This window comes from Sarcophilus harrisii, chromosome 5, assembly GCF_902635505.1.
Source record: "Sarcophilus harrisii chromosome 5, mSarHar1.11, whole genome shotgun sequence".
NCBI lineage: Eukaryota > Metazoa > Chordata > Mammalia > Dasyuromorphia > Dasyuridae > Sarcophilus > Sarcophilus harrisii.
In genome coordinates, this window is record NC_045430.1 from 178,352,918 (window position 1) to 178,380,726 (window position 27,809).

The following is a 27,809-nucleotide window of genomic DNA, read 5'->3' on the forward strand; positions in this document are numbered from 1 at the left end:
CTGAACTTTCTTAAATAGGTAGACAGAGAAGTAGTCAGACTTATGCTTCAATAAAAATAATAAAAGGAAATATAAAATATAAATAAAAGAACATATAAAATATAAATAAAAGAACATATAAAATAGATATAAAGTAGATAAAAATGATGAGGTATAACAAGTCATGAAAATGCAACATAGTCTGAAATGAATTCTTAGACTCAAACTGTATTTAAACTGTCTCTAAGTCAAGGGACAGAACTTTATTACTTACAAAGGGAAAGGTGGGACCTTTTATAAGAAAGTATTCAAAACAAGGTATGATAACTATTCTAGTTGTTGCCTCAGGAAGTTATCTAGTGATTAAGAAATGTTTATACAAAATAACCTCATTTGACCTCCTGAGTTCAAGATAGATATAAGATAATGCTGTTGGTGCAAGAAATTCCATAAGGGACAAGATAATCCAGTCAGTATTCTAGGGTCCTATCTAGATACTGGATTGTACCTAGAATTATGATCTTTTTTTGGGGGCCTGTTCATTCCATCAACAAGTAATTTTTCAGAGGAGGTCAGTGCTTAGAAGGGAAATGACCTTTTTTGATTCCTCAACCTGTTAGTATTTTTTTTTGCCATCAAATTCCTTAAAATTATTTTTTACTTATTTATATATTTACTTATTTATTTTTTTTACATATAATTATATGAGTACACATTATTTCCCTCCACTCCCTACTGAATTGTAGACTCATAATAAAAATCTCTTTTTTTGTTTCTGTTAAAATAATAAGAATAATAATTTGCCCATCCAAGGCCTTTCCAAACTGCTAAAGAAATCCCCTTAGATAGGATAGGGACAGGCCAGGATAAAATAAAAAATGGTGTATTAAGAAAAATTAGTAGAAATTGAACAAACGTATTATGTCTGTGGTCTAGAATTGCATGCCTGGGGGTGACCAGAATTTTAACCCAACTAAAAGCAATCTCTCCCTATCCCCTGAAAGGATCGGATTGAGATTGGGAAATAACTTCTTCCATTCAAAAGGTCTTTTTATTTAATTTGTATTCTCGATATAGATCTATAGGAAGAGACCTCAATGACTCCTCTATGTGAGGGGCCCAGAAAAATGGATTAGAGATAGGGTGGCTCAATTCTGAAATGTACAATTCTAGATTATACCTTCACATAAAAATATTAGGTGATATCTTAGAGTAGAGGATTTATGGGAAGGCAGGAAATACACACTGATTGAGAACTGTTATGTACCTTGGTGTAGAGAACTCCCGGGAAACTAGAGACTTCAGTAATGGGATGTTCCTCTTCTGCTAAGATCAATCAGGGGTACATTTTAAGCTTGAAATCATGAGAAAACATAAGGTCCTGGTGCAATTACTGGGGCACTGTGAACTTTACATGAGATTAAGTGTTTAGAAACTGACAATATGCTTCAGAGAGTTAGATCATAGAAAACAAACCAGGAATGGTCTCAGAACAAAGCTGTATATAATAACATGGGGTTTTAAGATATATAAGCATTTTTCTTAATAAATGGCTGTGTTCAATTATCAGCAATTCTGTCTCCTTATTTTCAACCATCACAAGCCCATTTGTATTGTGTGGTCCCAACACCTTGGTACTGTGCTAAAAGTTTTACATATCTCCTTGGATGCTCACAATAACACTCCCTAGATATGTGACCCTATCAACTCCCTTAATGCTTTTGACCTCAGTTTCCTCATCTGTAAAATGAGCTCAAGGAAGAAATGGCAAACCCCTCTCTGCCAAGAAAACCCAAAGTGGGGTCATGGAGAGTTGGACAATTAAATAAAACAATAACAAGAATAACATTCAATATACATATTGAAATAGAGAAGGAAATCACAAACCACTCCAGTGTCCCTGCCAAGAAAAGCTCTAATGGGATCACAAAGAGTTGTTCATGACTGAAATGACTAACTAACAATCACATCTTCCTTTTAGGATTATTGCAAAGATAGAATGAGATATTTGTAAAGTCCTTTGCCAATCTTAAGGTGCCATATAAAGGCTGGCTATCATTGCTGTTATTAATAGGATTCTTAGTCTTGTCCTGATCACTTTAAACTCAGGGAAAGAAAGTCCTGCAGGGAACTAAGCATCCTATCTACATGCCCAGGGCTCCTTAGGTCAACCTTGCTGAGCCTGAGGATCAGGCCACCTTGATTTGTCAATCAAGTACCTTGTCCTTTATCATCCCAAAGGAATGGAAGGCACATGGATAAAGAGAGGAACAGGACCAGACTGTTATTGTAAGGGCTGCACAGGGGTGGGAATTGTATTTGCATTGTTGGGAGTCTGAGTCTCCCTCTGACTCCTTATAAATACAGCCTGACTCAGGCACTTCATGACCCATCCTCCTGGACATGAGGTGGATACTGCTCTTCGGGGCCCTTATTGGGTCTATCTATGGCAAGAAAAATTTTAATAGGTAAGTTCCCTTTTTGGTCTATTAATTTTTTAAAATTATAGTTGAAATATGGGAATCCAAGTTAAATCTCTTATATTTGTGTGTGTTTTTAATGCTTCACACTCTCTTTTTTTTATCTGTCTGTAGTTCTATTTTATAAATTTTGAGCACTTTCTACTTACTATACAAATTCATTATTTTATCAATTAATTACATTAAGCAATAAGTATATTATGTCTTATTATCAAGATTCAATCTCTTTGTGCCATGTAGGTGACTGTATTTTTTTTTATTATAGTTTTTTATTTACAAGATATATGCATGGGTAATTTTACAGCACTGACAATTGCCAAACCTTTTGTTCCAATTTTTCCCCTCCTTGCCCCCACCCCCTCCCCTAGATGGCAGGATGACCAGTAGATGTTAAATATATTAAAGTATAAATTAGAAACACAATAAGTATACATGGCCAAACCGTTATTTTGCTGTACAAAAAGAATCGGATTCTGAAATAGTGTACAATTAGCCTGTGAAGGAAATAAAAAATGCAGGCGCACAAAAATAGAGGGATTGGGAATTCTAGGTAATAGTTCATAGTCATCTCCCAGAGTTCTTTCGCTGGGTGTAGTTGGTTCAATTCATTCCTGCTGCATTGGAACTGACTTTTTCATCTCATTGTTGAAGAGAGCCATGTCCATCAGAATTGCTCATCATATAGTATTGTTGTTAAAGTATATAATGATCTCCTGGCCCTGCTCGTTTCACTCAGCATCAGTTCGTGTAAGTCTCTCCAGGCCTTTCTGAAATCATCCTGTTGGTCCTTTCTTACAGAACAATAATATTCCATAATATTCATATACCACAATTTATTCAGCCATTCTCTAATTGATGGGCATCTACTCAGTTTCCAGTTTCTGGCTGCTACAAAGAGGGCTGCTACAAACATTCTTGTACATACAGGGGCGACTCTGTATTCTTGAAGGCTACATAGAAGTTGGGATCTCATGGATGCTAAGAGATTTTGAACATATATGTATAGACAGTAGACTGTGTAGCTGTTATTCAAAGACCAGTATAGTTGAGGTTTGAAAGGCTCATTAAGAGAGGATGGGGGCAGCTAGTTGGTGCAGCGGATAGAGCACCAGGTCTGAAGCCAGGAGGATCTGAATTCAAATGTGGTTCCTAGTTGTGTGACCCTGGGCAAGTCACTTCACCCCAGTTGCCTCGGCGAGAGAGGATTGGCTATCAGGTTGTGAATTTTTTTTGCCACAGTTTATAAAATCATCTCCAAAGCTATTGGGTTGTAGAAGTTGAGGATATGTGGATGTGGCTAAAGTGGGGGTGGTTGTAATCTATATCAGGGCTTCATTTTTTTTTGACATGAGAAACTCTAGTAGTTTTTTCCTTTTTCTCTCATTGACTGATGTGGAATGTGCAAGGTAGGGCATTACATATAGAGTGTCCTAAAGGTTAGTTCTGTTTAATCCTTGACTTTGAGGATACTCTCTTTAATAATACTTTATATTGTGCTTTAAAATTCACAAAGCACTTCACGTTAATTAAGCCATAATGGGTCCCATTTTGTCCTAAGTTAAATACCTAGTCAGTGACAAAAATGGGATTTATACTCAGATCTTATTACAAATCCAGTACTCATGGCTGATACATAATAAGCATTTAACAACTATTTTTAGCTTAATAGATATTGCTCTGCCACATGGACTTTCTATACACACATATATGTCTCTCTCTCTATATGTTTGTGTACTTCACACCCTCTCCACATTCAAGGGCATGAACTTAGGAGGTATGAGAAGGAGAAAATACTTCAGACCCTTGAACAATCCCTGTGTCTAAGGTGTAAATGTGTGATTAGACTCCAGAGAATATGTCATGGGGGTGGGGGCAGGACATCTTCAGGCCTGTTCATTACAGGTGAGATTCAGATACCTATTGTGACATTAATTTCTGTTGATCTCCCTGTTGCTAAATGGCTCCTTGGGGTTGGGATACAGTCAATGGCTGTGGACAAATTTTTCTCTAAGTCATTCAGTCGGGCAAGCTATGGCACAATGGATAGAGCATTGGGCTTGGAATCGGGAAGATCCACCTTCATGAGTTCAAACCCACCCTTAGCTGTGTAACACTGGGCAAATCATTTAATCCAAACTGGTCTCAGTTTTCTCATCTGTAAAATGAGAAGGAAATGGCCAACGTTGCCAAGAGGAGTTCCATGTGACTCAACAATGCAATAGTGATTTTCCCAGTTGCTTAATAAGATTCAGTATAAGGAACTCAGTCAAACCACTGGTGCAAAAATTCTGCTCCATCATGGTGCTTGGAGACCCCTCACTTCATTATGAACAATGGCCCAGTTGCTATTAGTAATCAAGGGCCAAACAAGCCTGGGTTTTTATCATCACTGTGAATTTGTAAGAGAGGCAGTGTGGGATGTCATGGGACTCTTTTTACTGAGTAAGGGCTTCTGGGTCCAAGTCCTATCACTGACACAGGCCAGTTATGGGACTCTGGGAAAATCAGTCTTAACCTCTATTATTCAGTGTGATTCTTCATACCCTATTTGGGGTTTTCTCAACAGAGTTGCTGGAATGGTTTGCCATTTCCTTCTCCAGTTCCTCTTACAGATGAGTAAACTGAGGCAAACAGGGCCCAAGGGTACACAGCTAGTCTGAAACTCGATTTGAACTCAGATCTTCTTGACTCTGGGCCTGGCAAGTTCTTAGTTCCCAGAAAAATTCTTGGACTATGCGTTAGTGAGCAGTTGCTGATCTGCTTAGTAGAGGGAGCTTCCTTGCTGAAAGTTCCCTATACCAGTGAAATCAGAGATATGGTTTCTTTTTTTTTTTCTTCTTTTTTGTCAGATCAAGTGACTAGCCAGGATCACACAATTAGTAAGTGTCTGAGGCCAGATTTGAACTCAAATCTCCAGGGCAGTGCTCTATCCACTGTGACACCACAGGTGTGCTTTCAAAAAAAGAAAGATTGAAAAATGAAACTACAGAGGCAGGAAAATGAAAATCCAAATCCCCTTTAGCTAGAGAATGGTTTCCAGAATTTAACACAATACCTGGCACACAGTAAGTGCTTAATAAATGCTTATTGATTGATTGAAATATGGATGAACTGGTCTGAAATACTAGTTTTACAAAGGCTATTATGATTTGGCTATGGACTTAAATTTGGAATCAGAGGACCTGGGTAAAAATCCTAATCCTAATTCTTCTCACTTGTATGATTTTAGACAAGAGACTTGATCTCTGGATCTGATTCTTCTGTGAAATGATGAGCTTGAACTTGATGACCTTTGAACTCCTCCCAAATGCAAATGTACATTCCTATTATCTTGTGAAAATCACTGAACAAAGCCCTTGGCCCACACCCAGTAGTTGTTCCTCTGGACTGTGTCTGTTTTTAGTCACTGTGGTGCAGACCCTTAGAGCTGCCAGGGTGCCAAGGTGGGTAAGGTGAAGAATTTAATTTTCATATGAGATGATGAGATGATTTTACTTCCATCTCTCCTGGCCTAATCATTTGGCTAAATGTGAGACTGTGGTTCAGAGAATCTATTAAATCTCGGCATTTACAGCTTGTCAGGGACCACTGTGGGCCTTTGGTTCCAGTGCTCAGCACAGTGTCGGGCACATAGGAGGCACTTAATAAGTGTTTGTTGACTGACTGATTGATTTGAGGCCTAGTTTAACCTCATTTTAGAAGTAAGGAAAAGGAGGTCCAGAGAAGTGAGGCTGTTTGTTTAAAATCTCACAGGGAGTAAAATGACAGTTGGTATTGGAAGCCAGATCCTCTTGGCTTTTAGCATAATCAGTCCATCTCTGCCCCCAGAAAAACAAAGTGAGAGTCCCCTGCTAATCAATAATGTGATCTCCACATACAAGAGCAGCCTACCTGCATGGCTGCTGGGATCTCTGTTATCTTACAGATGCTCCTTTTTGCTTGTGCAGATGTATGGGTAAATACTAGCATCAGGCCTTATTTTTGTCAGAAAGGAACTAACTTTAGCCTCTTTTTTATGGAGGAGAAAACTGAACTCCAGGGATTACAGCACAGGTCTCACAGTGAGTGAATGGCAGAACCGGGGCTGTGTAATCCAGGTCTTCTGATCCCCAGAACCCAGCGCTCTTTCTCCTACCTCATCCTGGCACTCAAGACCTCCGTGTCTGGCTCCAACCTCTCTCTCCATCTGTATTTCATGGGATACCCCACTTCCTGCTTTCCGTCTTTCAGCCAAACTACACTAGTAGTTTTCTGGGTTCATCCTGTCATCTCTTGGCTTGATATTTTTGCACATGTCCAGAGGACCCCCATTTCTGTCTACTGATATCTTTCCCCTCTCAAAGGAAAAAACAAGTGTTTATCTGCTATGTACCAGGTACTCTACAAAGTGTTTTATAAATATCTCATTCGATATTCACAAATAGGGTATTACTGGGAGATAGGTGCTATTGTTAGTCCCATTTTATGTAATTTACAGTATTATTTCTCAGTTAAGGAAATGAGAGGTTGCTTCAAAGTGAGACATGTGAAAGACCTTACCTTAAAAAGATCAAGGTCTCCCACTGCATCCAGGCCCATCTCCAGTCATCTAATCTGTATTTTGCTACTGGATCCAAGTGGTTCTGTGTAGTGTTCTTGATTGGGTTTTCTTGCAGTCTTTGGGGCAGTCTTCTTTTCAGCAGAGTAATCACCACAAATGCAGCCAGGTGTTAAAGTCCAAATCCATTATTATCTCTTTCAAAGGCTTGTCTCCTTTCCTGGGCCAGTTAGCTTTCTTAAAGGCCTTTCAGTCTTGGTTTCAGTGGAGAAGCTATGGAGGAGAGCCTGCCATCTCAGGATGTGAGATGGGATGAATGAATCTGAGTCCAGGGGCTTGTGCTTCAGCCTCCAGTCTACTTACCTTTCTTAGCGCTCACTCTGAGCTCTCTCAGTCCCCCAAGAGAGTCTTCACCAGGATCCTTAGCTCCGACAACTTGGCTTATATGCTCTACACTGGGTATAAACCCATCAGTATATCACTAGGAAACCATTATTTGTTGTAAGATTAAATCAGTCATACTGAATTTAGAGAACTATTAATCACCATGCTAAACTAGATAACCATTGTCTCATCAATTCCACTTAATTAGTACCTTGTAAGCATCCGCAAGTTCAGGTTCTGGGTTCTGAAAAAAAAGTGGTGTACCTTTAGGCTTTCCCTTTAAAAACATTTCTTGTTGGGATCTCTTATGCTTTAAAAAGGAAAAACCATTGGGATTTGGGAAAAAACCCGGGAAAAGGTTAGTAAATTTATCTGGTTTTTTTTTTTTTTTTTTTTTTTTTTTTAAGGGATTTTTATTTTTTGTTTTTTTTATTTTTTTTTTCTGGTTATACATGTATATTCTTTTAAAAAACACATTTCCTTATGAATCATATTGGGAGAAAAAATCAGAATGAAAGGGAAAAAACACAAGAGAGAATTAAAAAAACAAGAAAAAGGAAAAAAAAAGTGAACCTAGCATGTATTCATTTACAATCAGTTTCCATAATTCTTTCTCTTGAGGCAGGTAGCATTTTTCATCCAAAGTTTATTTTAATGAATGGCATTGAATGTTTCAGTAAAGTAGGAAACTCATCTGCTCATAGAAGGGGTAGGGAGATATAAGGACTTTCAGAAGAAAGGAGGCCTCCTCACCTTGACATTTATTTGGGGGATCTGAACAAAAAATGCTTTACTAAAACAAAATGCAATTTTCATCTTCAGTGAAAAGTAATTTAATATACATGCCTTTAAAGAAAAATGTAATTATTTTAAAGTGGAATGTTATTTTGGATTATTATCTTGTTAAAGACTCCAGGAACTTTCTTGCTGTTACAAGGGAGAATATAACCCCATACTCAGGGTGTAGTTCTTCAGAGTCACAGACTCCATTTTCTCAACACCATTTCAGCAGACCCACTCAGTAGGGCCTCTTGTTGCCATAAAGTCACTAGGATACTTTTTTTGCTAAGGAAACCATTAGGGGAAGAAAAGAAAACCCAGTAATCACTATCTGCTAATTAATTAACCAATTAATCAATTTTGCATGTAAATGGATATTTCTTCACTTCTTGAAGGCAATTATTTTAAGTGGAAAAATATTACATTTACATTTGTAGCCTGAGTCCCTTCTGAAAACTACTCCAGGTTCAAGGAATACTTTGGATCATTATTCACTCAAAACCACAGCTCATGAACCTAAACCACTGTTTTTTTGTTTTTACCAGATTAATCACAGGACATATTAGTTTAAAGCAAAAGGCATTTAATTAAATAGGATACCAGAATAAATGATAAGGATATGTTCTCCATATACATATAACTTTTTCTTACAAGTTAATAAAAATGAAAAGGAACCACAGTTAAAAACACATGCCCAAAAAACATTTGGGTTTGGGTTTTCCTCCCCTCATTCCCCCTCCCCCCTCCCCTCCCCTCCCCCCAGGTTGAAACTCTTTGGAAGATGTCCAGGAAAAATTATGAATTATTGAACATTTCTCTATTTTTTCTCCTTGTATTTTATTTGCGAAACCTGCTGGTCTGGTAATATTCTTGAGCTCTGGACTATAAATTGGTTGTTGTTTATGTACTTAACTTTTTTTTTTAAAGTAAAAAAAGAATTCATTTTTTTCTTTTTTTGCCTTTTTCTTTCTTTCTTTCTTTTTTTTAAATAACATTTAAAACTGCATGGGAATTTTTCAAAGACTTTCCAAAAACCTTTAAATTTTCCCTTTCCCCTTCCCTAGTAGTCATATTCATTTTGCAAAATTGATGAATCGACTCTTTTCATAATCCGTCAACCCGTTTAGAAATGAGGAAGGTTTTAAAATCCAGTTCCTTTTTTTTGAATCAACTGGAATTTTATTTATAGACTAAAAGGAATTCTGGACATGGGGCCTTTTCTTTCTAAATTTTGTTTGATAATTTTGCCCATAAAAGGCATACTTTAGCTAAAAGTCACATTTCTGAAGTCCTATATTTGTACATTTTATTCATTCATGTCAACAGGCCTCTCTTTGAGGATTTTAAAAGTAAAAGGGCCTTCAAGTCCTGGCTTGGACATTGGGAGCAAATAAAGGAATGGGAGAAAATCAATCAAATCTTTACTACCAGAGATACAAGGATACCTTTGAATCTTTGGAATGACACTGAATGTCTCAGATTTAGCCAGTGAAGGAGAGATGCATTTAATCTTTGGATGAGATGATCTTCTCAAACAGGATATGGCAAATGGAAGAAGAAATGTGAAGATTCAGCAAGGACCTCCCACTGAACCCAGAACATGGGCTATTCCAAACTTTTACCACTCTTCCTAGTTGCATGTGGCCACAGCTATACATTTCTAGCTAAATATGGAGAATTCTAAAAAGAGGAAGAGCAAAAGGAAGGAGAATGTCTATTTGACTCAATTTAACATTTTATTAAGTACTTAAGAGTATCCTGGATGCTAGGACAGTGAAGGCAAGTTGTTTAACAGGCCTTGTTTTCAAGGAGTTTGCCTTCTGTTGAGTGAAGAACCTGTATGCAAGTGAATTCAAATAAGTGGGAAAAAGAAATGAGGGTCAGGAAAGACTGCATTTAGGAGATAGCATTTGAGCTCTACTTTGAAGGAAGCTTAGGATTTTATAAGACAGATGACAAGAAGTTTAGGATTTTATAAGACAAGTGACAAGCAAGCATATTCCAGAAACAGGGATGCTTATACAAAGGCACAAAGGGTGAATAATAATAGTTATGGTACCTAATACCTATATTGTGCCTATTGTAAGCTAGTTTCCGTGCTAAGTACTTTGCAATTATTTTATGTGTTAGGCACTATTATTAACCCCATTTTCCAGATAAGGCAATAGAGGCAAATAGATGTTAAGTGATTGCCCAGAGTCACAAAGCTTTCTAAGGGCTGGATTTGAGCTTCCTGCCCCCAGTCCTGGGACAATATCCTTGTACCACCTAGCTGCTTATAATAGAGTCTATTTTGTACAGAACAGTTGGATTGGAACAGAGAGTCAGTGAAAGTAAATAACATGAAATGACTTAGAAAGGTAGGAATGAGATCATGAAAAGTTTTAAATGGTTGGGAATTTGGTATTTTATCCTAGAGAACCACTGAAGATTTTTGAGAGGAGACAATTAGATCTGTGTTTCAGGGATATAGGTTTGGCAATTGTGGAAGGCGGATTGGAAAGGGAAGACACTGAAGTCATGCAGAGAAATTAGGAGTTTAATTTTAATAGACCAGGTGAGAGATGATGAGGCCCTGAAAAGGGGAAAAAAGAGCCTGTGTGAGTAGAGAGAAGGGGGAGTAGAGATGGGATACCAGAAGGGTTTTTTCCTAGATTACAAATCTAGCAATGGGGAGCCAATGAAAATTTCTGAGTAGAGAGATGAAATGAACTGAGATTGATATTGGGAAGAGAAATCCAGCATATGTAAATAGAATGTATTGGAATAACAATAGCAGTAACAATGACAGCTAGTATAATATTGTACTTTGAGAATGTTGTGCTTTAAAGTTTGTATATTTCTTGGCTGAATAAGTTATGGTATATGAATGTAATGTAAGAAATGATGAGCCGGCTGCTTTCAGAAAAGCCTGGAAAGGCTTAACATGAATTTGGTTCTGAGTGAAGTGAGCAGAACCAGGAGAACATTGTATATAGTAATAGTAAGATTATATGATGATTGTATACTTATTTTGTATTTAATTTATACTCTAATATATTTAACATGTATTGGTCATCCTGCCATCTAAGGGAGGGGGTGGGGGGAAGGAGGGGAAAAATTGGAACAAAAGATTTGGCAATTGTCAATGCTGTAAAATTACCCATGCATATAACTTGTAAATTAAAAAGCTATTATAAAAAAAAGATTATATGACGACTGACTATGATGAACTTAGTTATTCTCTGCAATGTGGTGATCCAAGACAATTCTAATAGTCTTAGGATAGAAGTGCTATCTGCATCCAAGGAGGCAACTTTGGAGACTGAATGTGGATTGAAGCATATTCTGCTTTTTTCTTTTTGTTTGTTTGCTTTTTCTCTTTGATTTGATTTTTCTTACACAATATGACAAATATGGAAATATGTTTAAACAAAGATTATATATGTATAACATATCAGATTGCTTGCTATCTTGGGGAGGGGAGAAATAAGGGAAGGAGAAAAAATTTGGAACACAAAAACTTGCAAAGTGAATGTTTAAAATTATGTGTTATTGAAAAAATGAAATACTATCTATTGAGGGAAAATTTTTTTCACATTTCTTTACATATATTATCCCAATTTATTAGGCAAAAGCCTCTAGGTAGGAAGACAGTTTGGAGACCTACTTCAGTAGTTGAGACAAGAAGGTATGAGAACCTGATCTAGAGTAGCAGCAGTGGTGATGGAACAATGGGAGAGATATTTGTAAGGCAAAAGTCAGAATCCTTGGCAACTGACAAGTTGTGGAAGAGAGGAAGAGGAAGGAGCCAAAGACAACTAAACATGGACAAATGGGAGACTAATAAAATTGGTAACTGAAATAAAGAAGCTAGAGGAGGAATAGATTTGGAAGAAAACAGCATGAGTCAGTTTTGGACATAGACTTTAGAACTGAAAAGGACCTTAGTGATTATCTAATCCAATTCATTTGAAAGATGAGAGAACTGAGGTATAGAAAATGACTTGTCTGGAATCACCTAGTAAGCAATAGTCAGAATGTTGAGCTTCAGGTATCAGTAAGACATTCAAGTAGAGAGGTTCCCTTTGCAATTGGAAATGCATGTCTGGAGCCCAAGGAGACTTTCCCTTACATACAAATCATTATCCTGTTTAATACTAGGTTCATCCAACAGGTTGTAAATAAAACTTGGTGATTGATTGATTCAAGGCAAGATATAATAATAAGCAAGTTTTTCTTTTAAATAGTATTTTTCTTATTATATTTAAAGATAATTTTAAATGTCCATTTCAAAAATAAATTTTGAGTTCAAAATTTTCTTATTCACTTGCCTTCCTCTTCTTTAAGACAATAAGCAATTTGAGGTAGGTTACATACATATGTAAACAAGCAATTTGTTAAATAGGAACTATTAAATCATTCTTTCTTCATCAAGTAAGCACTTGAGAAATTTAGGAGAAAAATCATCATGTCTGCAGATAAAGATTTAGCTATATAGAAAGAGGTGAATACTTTCCTTGTTATCACTTGTTACAAAAGCAGTATTGAATAGGGGGAAGAGAGCTGGCCTATAAGCCCCGATGACCTGCCCTCATCAGAGAAGGTCCTGTGTTCAAGGAGCAAAGCAGAATTGAACTCACTCAGAAGAAACTGGAGATATGAAAAGCTAGAGATTCCACCCCAAATGTTCACATGGACCATTTGTGTCTGATCTATGGCTGAGCGCTCCGAGCTCCTGTCGGTCTGATTAGCCACAGTGTTCAGTCAACTCTAACATAGTGATGTCATTTTGGACCTCTTCGAGTACAAAGGACAGCAACCCAGCAGCCCACTAACCACCAATCTGGTCGTGTGATCCAGGGCAAATTACTTCATTCAGTATCTAGGCTACTTTGTTAAGACCATAAATCACAGAAAAGGTCCATACATAGTTGGTACAGAGAGTTTCCCCACCTAAGAATTCCCTGTACTAAGGATGTCCAATCCCAATCCTATTATAAGTTTCACATTTAAAGGCATTTTTATTTACATAGGAGATTTGTATGAGGGGTAATGTTGCCCAGTGAATATTGTCAACCTTCAATTTAGGAAGACTTGAGTTCAGGTCTCATCCCTGATATATATTTCCTAAAGCACCTAAGCAATTTACTTTTTTATGCTCAAGTATCCTTAGACATAAGTTAGAGAAAGTGCTGACCTCTGCTGGTGGAAGGACTTTCCTCACTCAGAATTCTCAATGCCAATGAAATCACAGATCCAGGTTTTCTCCCATTTTTGTATAAATAAAATATCATAAAACATGATTTTCCCAACAACTGAGAATATTCTTCACTATTTAATAAAAAGCAGAACTCTAGTATTTTAGGAATTTTAAGTTGGGGGCCAAGGAGGATTTTTTTTGGGGGGGAGTATTATTTTAGACTGGGTCCTCAAACTTTTTAAATAGGGGGCCAGTTCACTGTCCCTCAGACGGTTGGAGGGCCAAACTATAGTAAAAACAAAAACTTTGTTTTGTGGACCTTTAAATAAAAAAACTTCATAACCCTGTGTGAGGGGGATAAATGTCCTCAGTTGCTGCATCTGTCCTGGAGGCCGTAGTTTGAGGGCCCCTGTTAGAGCAAAGATGTCAGACATACAGTCCACTGGTTGCATTTGAGCCACAATACTCCACAGTGTATCCTGAGCCATATTACAGTATAACTGGAAAATATTTAACAAAATACAAATACAACAAAACATAAGACAATGTGAATAAGTGGTTTTCCAAGTTAATATATGATGGCAGGGATCCTCTTGTATGATTTAGTGATCCCTGTTGCTATTTGAGTTTGATACTCCTGCTTTAGAGGTATCCACTGAAAAGGATGGTAACAAGTCTGCTGTTGAGACTTTTGTTGAGAAAAGAGAAACAAATGGAAAACCTCAATGTGGACCCTCATCAAATATGAACTAAGTAACTTTCAATCTATGTGACTTTGAGTATGTTAATAAACCCTTTTGGGACTCCCTTTCCTCATCTGCAAGATGATTCTATGGCCCTCCTAGGAGCACTGTATTTAAAAAAAATTAAGAAACAAGCTGATATGGTAGATTACGTCCTTGAATAGCTATTGATTTTCCTGATCTGGACCTGGAAAGAACTTTAGTTTTTAGGATTATAAATTTGTCCTTATCATTGGGCAAAGCCTAGGTGTCATATTTATTCACCAGCCATAAAGAGTTTTTATGATTTTGATATACTCTGGCAATTATATTTCCTTTCTCAAAGAGATTTTGAAAAGCTCTAATCTGTTTAAAATGTAATAACTGTTCTTTATCTTATCATTTGAATGGAAAATATATTGATTGAAACAGGTGTGTCTGACTATCCCCTTGAGAGTTTTTGAAACTGGTGGGAATTCTGCCATGTGGAAATTCATTTATGTCCTGAGAAGATCAAAGTTCTAGCTACAGTCCCTATAAATAAAGATCTGGGGTGAATGTTAACTATTAGACCTGGGAGAAATCTTTGACCATGAGGTCTATTCTGCTTTTTGGCTTTCTAATTGGGTATATATCCTGCCGGGAAACATTTGTTGGGTAAGTTCTATTTTCAATTATTTTTAAAGTTTTTATTCCCTGAGATTCACAGGGCTCAGCCTGCCTTTTTGTAGTATGGCTGTAAACATCAGCATCTTTTTAGAAGCTATATTATCAGTGAGAGAGATCATGGCTTAATGGGCAGATTTGGCATTGGTGCTTTGAGTACCTTAACCCTACTTAACCCTACTACTTTGACAGTGCTGACTGTAGGACCCTGGGCAAGTCATGTAACTGCTTAGTATTCCAGGCAACTCCCTGAGACTTCAAGTTACTGAGATCAACAGTGGTTGAGGGAATTCCTTCATCCCTTCACCTTAGAGTTCCCTCTGCCAATGAAATCACAAATCCTGACCTATCCCTATTTTCAGAAAGATTAAATGGTATCTGAAACTACCAAATATATTTTTCTCAAGTTAAAAGTGGGGTGGTCCAAGCATTGGAGTAATGAGTGAAGTGGTAGAAAAAAGGGAAACGTAGAAAAGAATTAAGAAAAATTAAATATACAAAATAATGAAGCTTCTCCTTTCAATCTCCTCTGCCTCCCATGTCCTGTACAACTTTTCCTAGTGGATCAGGATCTAAATCATAGAATTAGGGACTGTCTAGATAGATCAACCTTGACTAGAGCAAGAATCCATTCTATAACCTTCATACAACCTTTGCCAGAAGCATCCGAGTGACAGAGATTGAACTCCTTCGCAAGGTAGCCCTTCTACTTCTGGGCCATCCTAAGTCTTATTCTGTCACTTTTCTAGTTCTAAATGCCAGGCTTAATGCAGTATAAGATTGCATCAGCTTTCTGGGCTACATCTTACCTTGGTGACACTGACTGAACTTGTAGTCCACTGAAAACCTCAGATCTTTTTCAGAAAAACTGCTTTTTAATCACAGTTCCCTCACCTTGTACTTAGAAAAAATTTTTTTGATCTAAGATGATTTCTCATCATATCTCACATATGCCTTTTCCTGTGCCAGTGTATTTAGAATATCCCCTCCCAAATCCCTCTTAAATACCTATCTTCTAAAGCCTAAATCCTCTTCTATGAAGGTTACCTAACCAGTTATTTATCCTAATTCCTTCATTTACAGGCAATTGATCCTCAGAAAGGGAAAATGGCTTTTTCTAACCTGCCAAACAAATAAACGACAGTGTTGAATCTTCTGATTTTAACTTTTCTGAAGCCAAATGCAGTTCTCCCTTCTTAGATTTCTACCATAGGTCACTTTATTTCTTTCCTGTTCACTTATGTTTCTATTTTGTATTTGTTAATTATATTGGTTTTTTTTTTAATGGCTCTTATATTCTCTACTAGTTTGTTAACTCGGGAGGGCAAGGACTTTGTCTTGAACATAGTTGCTTCCAAATAGGTGTTTGCTGAGTTGAATTAGTGAATTAGTGAAAATAAAATTCTTACCTGCTTGGGAACCCACTCTAGATAAAATGGTGAATTAGGAAGAGTATTTAGTGACTATCCTCTCATCTTCCCTTCCTGTGCATTTTCCCTTATTTTCAGACTTTCCCTCCTTTCTTCCAGGAAACAGTGTTTCTCACAATTCTGTTTTTTTGCTATGCTTATCTCTTGAGATAGGGACAAATAGGTACCACAGTGGATAGAGAACTAGGCTTAAAGTCAGGAAGACTTCCTGAATTCAAACCTGGTCTCTGACATTTACCATCTGTGTGACTGGGCAAGTCACTTTTTTGCCTCAGTTTCCTCAGCTGTAAAATGAGCTGGAGAAGTAAATGGTGAACTCCTCCAGTATCTCTTCCAAGAAAACCCCAAATGGGGTCACAAAGAGTGGGTCATGACTGAAAAATGACTGAAGAACATACTGAGTGCTTTGAAGAATAAATACCTGACAAATTTTATAATTTCCCCTTACTATCTCCAGCCCCAATAATAATAATCACATAATATGAATAACAGCACCCTAACCCACTGAATATTAGGATATTTGGTAGCCTGGTTGAGAATAGGATAGAAAAGGTCTGAAATACTTCTCTCTGGAGAGAGGTAAGGGATCACCAGTGTAGAAGTGATAGACAAGATCAGATGCCATTTGATTTTGACTGGGTTTGCAGAATTAGATTTTTTTTTTTTTCCTATAAGAGAGGATTCAGTGCAGCATTTAATTGGGAAATGATTTAATTTTTTTTAAAAAAAAGTCATCAATTAAATATTAAAAATACAAATATATCTCTCTCTCTACATAGATATATCTATGTTAAAAAAGAAGGCCTGAGAGTTACTATGCTTCTCTTCATAGGACTTAGAGTTGGGCATATACTCAACATATGAAAAAGCTTAACGTTTGTAAAGCTTGATACAAGACAGCAGAGAATTGTAAAGAGATGTGGAACTTAAGATGGGGAAGATGGCACAGACATGGGCTAGGGAGAATGAGTAATGGAGGACATTTGGCTGATGAATTAATTTGATTAGCACATAAGGCTAATGACATCAGGTCCTGGATTTGATCCTCACCTGGTTGGGATGGATTAGTTTTCTCTGTTTCACAGGCTTGAGGTTTTACCGATAACCCCAAGGTGCTAGGTAGCAGCCAGATGCTACAGTGTATGGAGCACAGGGATTGGAGACAGAAAATCCTGAATTGAAATCTGATCTCAGCCATTTACTAGTTATGTAAAAAAAAAAAAAAATCATGATTTGCCTCAGTTTCCCCATCTGTAAAGTGGGGATAATCATAGTACCTATCTCTCAGGGTTTTTGTGAGAATCAAATGAGGTAAATAATGACAAAGTGTTTAGCATGGCCTTGCATATAGTAAGTCATATATAAATATTGTCACGACCATTATTAACTTGGTCTCAAGAGTGATCAGGTAAAGAAGTAGAAAGATTTCGATGTAATTCTGTGCTTAGCTATCAAAGCTGAAGGGCTTCTGTTCAGATCCTGACTCCACTACTAAGCTACCTATGTGACTATGGGCAAATCTGAACTCAGTTTCCTCATCTCCTCTTGGGAGAAGACACATTTTTCACAGGATTTTAAAGATATTCTAGTCAGTCAACATTCTAGGTAGGAAAGTGAACACAGGTAGGCTGGTACTGAGAACAGACAAGCCCTTATTCTAATATTTGTTGCTGGACCTAACAAAGTCAATGATAATTATTAATAAGTGAACATTTATCTAGTTCTTTAAAGTTTATGAAGGACTCTTCAGGACAACAAGGAGATGATACGTGTTTTTATTATTATAATAAGACAATTAGTCTTGAGAGAGAAAAAATGAGTTATCCACAAGGTACATAGTTAAGAGATATAAACTACTCTGAACTAAAGGGAAGAATTCAATGTTCTTTTTTTTTTTTCTAAATGAAGCATCTACGAGGATGTAGGCTTGCCATTCTTTGACCAAGAAGCTTGGTACTATTTCGTGGGGTAGCTTGCCTGAAGATAGTAACAGTTTTACTAATACAGGTGACATTATCCAATCCCCTTTCCCAAATGGCCTCAGGCCGAATATTCTGTGGCCATAACAACTGCTGCCCTTGATATTCATTTTACCTGGTTATACTTGACTCCCTCATCCTCAAAAAACCCTCACTTAGTCAGTTTGTCCCCCTAGTGGGTTATGATTGATAATAAAAATAGCTAACATACTTATAATTATCTCATTTGACCCTTACAACAACTCTGGGAGATGGGTGTTATTATACCTATTTTACAGATGAGGACACTGAGGCAAACAGTGGATAAATGACTTGCCAAGGATCACAGAGGTAGTAAGGGACTAAGACTGGATTTGAATCCAAGTCTTTCTGACTCCAGCCCAGCACCTCTCTGCCCCATAGATATCTGCCTCCACTTCATTGTCTCTTACTTTTTTTCTTAACTCTTTGCTAAGATTGTTCCAATCTTATCATTCAACTGAGACTCCTCTCTGCAAAGTTATCAATGATCTTTAAAAGGCCAAATCTAATGGATTTTTTTTGGTCAATCTTGATTCTTCTTGATTTCTTTTCATTCACCTTTTAACACTGTCAATCACCCTTCTCTTAGTACTTTCTTTTCTCTGGGTTTTTACAACAATACTGCCTACTGGTATTCCTCCTATCTGACCACTTCTTTATTTCCCTTGCTTCCTATAACTGTGGCTGATTCAATTAATGATTAAATGTTTATGTAACACAGGCTTAAGCAAATAGGTCACTATGCTAGTAGGTATCAGGAATATAAATACAAAGCCATATCTGCATTCAAGAAAGTAGTATTTTATTTTTTATTTATTTTTTCCCTTAATCGTTTTTAAAAATTATTATAACTTTTTATTGACAGTACATATGCATGGGTAATTTTTTACAACATTATCCCTTGCACTCACTTCTGTTCCGATTTATCCCTTCCCTCTCTCAACCCCCTCCCCTAGATGGCAGGCTGTCTTATATATGTTAAATATACTATAGTATATCTTAGATACAACATATATGTGCAGAACCAAACAGTTCTCTTGTTGCACAGGAAGAATTGGATTCAGAAGGTAAAAATAACCTGGGAAGTAAAACAAAAAATGCAAACAGTTTACATTCATTTCCCAGTGTTCTTTCTTTGGGTGTAGCTGCTTCTGTCCATCATTGATCAATTGGAACTGAATTAGATCTTCTCTTTGTTGAAGAGTGTGAAGGTTTTCTGGAGGCAGCTTTAGTCTCAGTTGAAATAAATAATTACTCCAAAATGCAGCCAGCTGACAAAAGTGTAAACGTTTATTTCTCCTTCCAAAATAGCCGGGTTAGTTGAGGCCTAACTCTCTGCTTGAGCTCTTGCAGCTTTGTCCTTGGCTTCTGCCTCTGCTTTCTTCAGCCTCCAGCCAGCACCAAGGTAGAAGATGCAATGAATCTCTTGCCTCGAAGATTGGGCTTGTAGGTTCTAAGAGCTCTCTCCGACTCCAAGTAAATCTCTCTCGAGCTCCCAGAGTTTTTAGTAACTCCTCAAGTAACTAACTCCAGTCAGTCCCCCAAGAAGAACAAAGCTCAAGCTTCAAAAGCTCCCAAAGGTTAACTCCGCCTTCTGGAGGGAGAGGGATTCTGGATTATTTCCCAGAGTGCTCTCTGGCTCTAAGGAAGGTGTGAATTCGGACTAAGCCCTACTAAGCCCTACATCCTCCCAAACGTGTGAACTCCATTGAATACTTAGATACTTATGAGCTCTCTAGAGGTGTGAACACAAGCATTGTTATATCAGTTCCACCTAGTACCTTGTTTCAAGTTCTGGCCCAAAATATTTCTTTCTAAGATCAAATCAACTCCAATGGCTTAACACTTTGTAAAGATTCCAACATCTCCCCTTTTCTTTTGATTTAGAACATAGGCGATCATAACCTCCTTGACTTCTTAAGGAGGTGAGAACTCCAAAAAGGTGATCATGCCTTCCCTGACATCTCAGGAAGGGAGATGAAAATACCAAAGGAAATAGAAAATCAAATCGGATTAGTGGGTTTCTCGAGGGGCTCACTTGAAACAAGGTGTACATAAATCCATCAATATGGGAGGCATTACACATAGTCACATAAGCACATAGCTATATAACACAGGCTAGTAGTAATGTAACAAACAACATGAATTAACATGAGAATTTACACATTTACACATTGTCCATTAGTTCATGCGCCAGGAATCCAATGATTCCTGTAAGCTTTGAAATAAACAATTTTTCAGCCACGTCCATCAGAATACATCCTCATACAGTATTGTTGTTGAAGTGTATAATGATCTCTTGGTTCTGCTCATTTCACTCAGCATCAGTTCATGTAAGTCTAAGAAAGCAGTATTTTACTAGGAGAAACACCATAATAGAATCAAAAAATTAGGAAATATATGCAAATTAGGCTCAAATTAATATTGAGAAACACAAGTGAGAATGGACTTTATCCTCCAAATGCTCCACTCTCCCAAGACTAGTTTGCCAACTTTCTGGCCACATGGGTTGAATGGCTTAGAGATTGTCCTGGATTTTACCATAGAAGAGGTATGTCAATCACTTGCTGTTTAAGTGGCTATTCAATTGATGGAAATTTTCTAATCTTTTTTTCTACCCATGCTGTGAGGAAGAGGGAAAGCTTTACTGATTATTAGGTATAATTGTATTGTTGAGAATCAGTGTACCCAGCAGATAAACTGACTCTAATTTTGGAGATTTTTTGATCTTTAGATTTTCATCTCATAATTGTTGAGTCAGATTTCATATAAAATCAATCCTCAACTTTCACAGGGATAGCATTCCTCCAAAATGAGCAAAAGTAAAAAATGCAAATGTTGATATATTAAATCTATGAGAAAAGGAGGTTAGGTTCCTAGGACCACCAAAAACTGTAATCTTTCACTTGACAGTTCTGAAAATACAATTTTCTGCATACAATTCTTTATAACAAAACATGAATTCTGAAAACATACACTTTTCCTAACATAGTAACCAGGAAATAACCTATAAAATGTCATTCACAAAAATAAAATTGGCAACATGCAAACTTTCTTCTTGCTAGTAATGCCCTAGAATTCAGTGACCTTTTGCGCTATTTTTGTTGTCGTTCCACAATTTCAGTCTGATTCTTTGTGATCCCATGGGGTTTTCTTGGCAAAGATACTAGACTGGATTGCTATTTCCTTCTCCTTTTCTCTCTCTTTGTGCTAATATCTCAACATAAACAAAAACCCCACATTTGATTTTGGGCAATATGCACTTTTCATCACACATGAAATCCACAGTACCATAAATATGATACAGTCAATGAAATTCTTAAAACTAAAACTTTTTTTTTAACTTGAATTTTACCTTCCATTGTGTCAGATGGTAGTAATGGGGGGGGGGGGTATTGTACTGCATACCTAATCATTGATTCATTAACACCAATCTTGAAGTGACAGTACTTGCAGACTTTCCTGCATGAAGTTTATTTAACACCTTTGTTTTTTCACTAATCTGTATCATTGACTTTATACACTTGGACTTAGAGCCCAAAAGACTTGCACTCTGTTTGAGGGACAACTGCAACAGAAAACTTGAGTTTTAAAGGGAAACAATAAAAATATGCACATACCACAGTGAGATGAACAAGACTTGTTATGCTACCAGCTTCTCCACAGTCCTGCACAAACTTTTGTTTCTTTCTCTTTTGTGCATGGCAGCAAATGTTTATGGTTGTCCACATGAAAGTGATAATTACTATTACTAGGAGTCTTTTTAAAAAATAGTCTTTTATTTTTCCAAATATATGCAAAGATAGTTTTCAACATTCACCTTTTCAAAGCCTTGTATTCCAACTTTTGTTTCTCTCCCTTCTTTCCCCTCCCTAAGACAGCAAGCAATTTGATATAGGTTAAACATGTGCAGCTCTTCTAAACATATTTCTATATTCATCATGCTAGGCAAGAAAAATCAGATCAAAAGGGAAAAAAACATAAGAAAGAAAAAACCATAATGTTTATAATCTTGAAAAGTAAATGCACAAATATTGAAGATTGACTATAGCTCTGAGTTTCCTCACTCCTCTAATAAAAACCCCCAGTATAACATATTTGTAAATCTCACAGCTAAAGCAACCCAATAGAGAAATAGAGCCAATTCATTCCATAGGTTTCCTAGCACATTGTTTCTTACTTGTTGATTGTCAATTAAATAATTGATTGGGAGCTTTAAACTCATCCTACTGAGGAATGACTAGAGAAAGCCTCCACAAAAAGCAATATGTGTCTAAAGCCTCCTTTGGGGTTCTATCTTTTTCAGACACCAGGTTTTTGAGATCACACCAAAGAATGAAGAAGAAGTTACAAACCTGAGGCAACTGGAAAGAGAAGCTCACCTTCAGGTATTCATTCTGGTTGGATCCATGTTTATCAAAGGGGATTTTATGTAGCGTTAAAAAAGAGTGATTGCGATTCCCTTTCTGGAAATATATCTGGTCAAATATAATAGAGCATTAACAAAGGATCTTAGAGGATATCAGATAAAGAAACTGAGTCCCAAAGAAATCAAATGACTTCCTCAAGATTACACAGATTATAGGTAGTCGGGTTTGAACCCAGGGCCTCTTATGACAGATCTAACATCCACTTCCATTCCACCACACTAATTCCCTATTAAGTGCTTCAGAATTTGGACTCCAATTGAAAGTAAATGAGACTGTGATTCAAGAATGTTAGGTCCTATTCTTAGCACTTCCTCTAATGAACTGTGTGACTTTGGGCAAATTTTCTGGGCCTTCATTTATATATTATATATATATATATATATATATATATATATATATATATATCAGTTTACATTGGTAGAGGGAGCTTCACAGATCCAATCTGAAAAAATAGGGTTAATGATACCTGTCCTGCCTATGTCAAAGAGTTATTGTGGGACTAACAGTAGAAGACAGATATGATAATATTTTGAAAAGCTAAAAGCTCTGAAAATTGATTAGGTATTATTTACAAATTATTAACATGTTTGCATTCTGATAGATGCATAACTTTATTATGAAATACAACCACAAGTTTTGAATCATTTTTTTGGGACATAATGATGTCCAATCATTACTAAAAATCATAGGCTTTCTAATATTATATTAAGAACATAGAGTTTTTAATAATGGGCCAAAGTGGACAATTTTAATATTCAGCCTGCCTGTGATAATATTATAACTTTACCAAAGGGATTATCAAAATGAGGGGAAAAGAAAATAGGTCCATTGCACTGGAATGATCATCCCAGCTTATTTTGTTCTTTCTTTTTATAGCTTGATTTCTGGAAGTCCCTCACCATTCCAGGGAAGAAGGTACATGTTCGAGTTCCCTTTTACAGTCTACAGGCAGTCAAAGTTTTCTTGGAGAGCCATGAAATTCCTTATTCCATCATGATTGAAGATGTGCAGGTGAGTACTCCAAAGATCTTTCCTCTTTCAAGCCTGATTAAAATGAACTAATCATAAAGTCATTCTCATAATTCTCTTTTATTCTTTGTAGCTCCCACTTGGTTCTAAAATCAATTGACTGACCCCTTTTCAATAGGCAGTCATCCCATGGGAGGTGGGAACCTCCTTTCTGTTATGAGTGAAATCTGGAGATAATGAAGGAAATAAGAAAAAAGCTTTCTGGGTGTACATAGAACTGAGGAGTTATAACCCTATGTCTATTTATATGAAGACCTCAGTTTTTTTCAGCACTACCTGCTTTTCCCTTGCTATAAAGTGAATCAACTTTGATTTATGAAGGTGGACACAAAAATCACCTGACTCTTCCAACAGAGACACAGTTCTTTGTTGTGATGCAAGCTAACCACTTAACTGATCATGGATGCTTCTTACATAAAGTAATTTTGCTAGACTAAGTTCTCCTTTCCATTGACTAACTCTTGTGTTTTCTGATCAAGAAAATTGCAATTAAAATATGACCTGTAGTTTGATGTTGATCATCCTTTGAAGATAATGTATAGCACTACAGCTGGTATGTTCAATAAGAGGAAAAATAGGGTCTGAATTGTTACTTACTTTACTTTAGCATTTCTGTCCATTTTCTTCAGTCCCCACTTTTTTCCTTCTGCTCATATGACAAGGATTGCCACAAATAAAATATAATGGAAATGATTTATCCTAGACTCTGCTGGACAAAGAGAATGAAGAGATCCTTTTTCATCGAACGAGAGAAATAAAAGGCAACTTCAATTTTGGAAACTACCATAACTTGGAAGAGGTGATTTTTTTCAGACTGTTTATCTTAAGAAATGGATAGTTTTCCTTGTTTCAGTAATCAGCTTTCTGAGGAACTAGCCCCTGTCCTCAACTTCTGCCTTAAAACTCTAGTTTCTATCAAAGGTCCTTTTCCTGGGATGTATGAACTTGTTTTTTGTTTTTCTTTTTTCTTTTTTTAAAGTATTTTAATAATAATTTTTAGGATAACTATCTTCCTTTGTAAACTTATATGTTTGCTTTTATTAATTTAAAAACATCATTCTGAGGAGTCTATGGCCTTGACTAGGCTGTCAAACAGGTTCAAGATACAAAAAAAGTTAAGGACACTTGCATCTAAATAGTTTGCTTACATCAGATTTGAAAATATGAATCCTCAAATTAGGGAAATGCTAAGGATCAGGCCACTAATCTGGAATCCTACTGCTATCATTTCTCTGACTTTATCTGCTGACTCTCTCTGGTACTCTCAACAGGTATATGGAAGTTCTGTCTGGGAATAAGGATGGGAGAGAGAGAAAGTAATACATGGAGATAGGAAGCAAGAATTTGTCACCAAGAAAATGTAATTTATTTCCATTTGACAATCACGGTATTTACCATGAGAAAAGATACATGGAAGGAAACATGGACAAAGATACAAAGACAAAGCAAAAAAAATTCCTGTCTTCAGAAAGCTAAAATTCTACTATATATTGTTTGTATTTTATAAAAATATTCTTACCTAAAATTGTGCTTAGTTTCTTGTGTTTAAGGAGGTAGGAAAGCCTTTTTAGAAAGTTTTCCAGCTGGAACAGGTAACATAAAAATATATTGCACAGTGGATAGAGCACTAGCCCTGAAGTCAGGAAGACCTGGGTTCAAATCTGACTTCGGACACTTGACAGTTCCTAGTTGTGTGACCCTGGGCAAATCACTTACTCCCAATTGTCTCAAAAAAAAAAAAAAAAAAAAAAAAAGATAGAAATATGTCCTTGTCATGGAGGAAAAAAAATACAATTTTCTTTCTGTTGAAAAATGCTTCTTTTTCCTCAACTAGGATTTGAATCATGGGTTGTATGGTTTATTATTAACTATCTCAAATTAAAATATTAATGTATACAAACTGCTTTTGGTATTAATGCATTGATGGAATGGGACAGGGAAAGAGAAAATAGTCCTAAGTTGAAATGGTAGTTGATTTAACAAATCTTGCTTTATCTGTACCTTAAAATTTCAGATTTTTCAACAAATGGACCACCTTGTTGAACAGTACCCAAATCTAGTGAGCAAACTGCAAATAGGACATTCTTTTGAAAACCGGCCTATGAATGTGCTTAAGGTAAGTTGAATCTAAATGGTTTTTATTATTTGCAGTGGATTGCTCATTCCTCTCCAAACAGCAGCTATGTTTTATGCAATATTGTATATTATATTTAAGTGCATTTTAAAGAGTTGCAAACAAAGTTTTTTTTTTATAAATATGAGACATGGGAAGGAAGATCAATGATGATGTAGAATTAGTTTAGAGTAGAGTGATCAGGAAAGGATTTATATAGGAAGTAGTTTAAATGGGCCTTTAAAAACTGAGGAGGAATTCAATAGATGAAAAGGGAGAGAGACAATATTCCTAAAATAGGGAATAGCATCATACAGACACAGAGAAAGAATTTTACTCAGTTGTTTTTCAGCAGTTTCTGAAACTTTGTGACTCCATTTGGCTTTTCTTGGCAGAGATACTAGAGTGGTCTGCCATTTCCTTCTCTAGCTCATTTTATAGATGAGAAAATTGAGGCCAAGTTAAGTGACTTGCTCAGGGTCACACAGCTAGAAAGTGTCTGAGACTAGATTTGAATTCATGAAGATGTATCTTCCTGACTCCAGATGTCTTAATATAGTGTAAGTGAGGTTAAAGATTCCAAGGTATAATACAAGATATGGGGAGAAAGCTCCTGAGATAGAACAAAACACAAGATTGAAGTCAGTCAAAAAAGTAAAGAAAGCCAGGTTTATTGAGGGAAAATGGGAATGGCTGCTAAGGAAGGTGGGAAGAAGAATGGTCCTTCGAGAATGCTAGATCAAAGGGGATAGGCCAAATAATAAAACCTGGTGGATTTGAACTGGGTTGAGTAAGACTGGACATTGGGAAAGGGGAAAAAAATCTTCCTGGTATCTAGGTCAAAGTCATGCTTGGGACAATATCTGAGAAATTGAAGAGGGTGACAAGGGATCTGAGCTTACTAGGGCTTCTTTGTTTAGTGGGGTGAGAATCTACTGTGGTCTTTACACCAGAGGTCTATTCAGGGGAGCAGAGAGCAGTGTGGTTTTGTTGTTCTCTCAAAGGAGATGCTATAAATTCTATAGCTTTTAAAATGCTATCAATTCCCTTTTTACTCTGTTCTGATTTCCTAAAAGCCAGGACTAAGTTGTAAGATGGTGGCGTGAATGGTACATTTTTCGCCAACAAAAGAGGGAATAGAATTGCTTAAAATTGGTCAAGAGCTGTCAGAAATATTAATGTTCAAGTTAAAATTTTATCCTATGTCTTTTAAAACAAACAAACAGGGGAAAAGACAATGAATGGGAAGGGGGTCATGGGAGAGGAAGAAGGAATAAGAAAAGAATGAGTGGAGATGGGGAAGGTCTCACACTTCACCTTTTGTTTTATAGTTTAGCACCGGAGGAAAAAAGCCTGCCATCTGGTTAGATGCTGGGATCCACGCCCGAGAATGGGTTACCCAAGCTACAGCATTGTGGACAGCTAATAAGGTGATTTTCACCTAAAATTATAGATTTTTTTTCTAGGTTCACATCTGACTCCTCCACATGTGTAGTAAAAGTAGTCATATTGGTTTAAATATAGAGAGACAGACCATGATTTTTTATAATAAAAGCTTTTTATTTTTCAAAATGTATTTAAAGATAGTTTTCAACATTCACCCTTGTGTTTCAAATTTTTCTCCTCCCCCTACTTCCCCCATTTCCTAGGCAGCCATATAATCCAAATCCAGTATAGATTAGACATGTGCAATTCTTCCAAACATATTTTCACATTTATCATGCTGCACAAGAGAAATCATATCAATAGGGAGAAAAATGAAAAAGAAAAAAAGAAGAAAGCAAACAACAACAGAAAAGTGTAAATACGTAGTTGTGATCCACATTCTGGCCCCATAGTACTCTCTCTGGATGCAAATGGCTTTCTTCATCAAAAAACTGTTGGAATCACCCTGGATCATCACTTCATTGTTAAACAGAACCAAGTCCATCTCAGTTGAATCATTCATTTAAAAAAATAATCCAGATCTGGCATATCTATAATCCATCCAATAGTCTCTTTTTTGCTGTTGTTTCTATAACATGTCCGGTTAGAGTTGTATTTGCACCTAGAAACCCATGTGCATATCTGGTTACTT

At 36.6% G+C, this 27,809-nt stretch overlaps 1 protein-coding gene across 1 annotated transcript in view; it reads left to right on the forward strand.

Annotated features, from left to right (window-relative positions):
• Positions 1–14,612: 14,612 nt before the first annotated feature.
• Positions 14,613–27,809, forward strand: part of CPA2 (carboxypeptidase A2) — a 29,044-nt gene continuing 15,847 nt past the window's right edge. The window contains 6 exon segments of the mRNA XM_031939057.1: positions 14,613–14,721; positions 22,467–22,548; positions 23,467–23,601; positions 24,323–24,418; positions 25,634–25,735; positions 27,064–27,162. Coding sequence (XP_031794917.1) covers positions 14,657–14,721; positions 22,467–22,548; positions 23,467–23,601; positions 24,323–24,418; positions 25,634–25,735; positions 27,064–27,162 — 579 coding nt within the window. The 5' untranslated portion in view covers positions 14,613–14,656.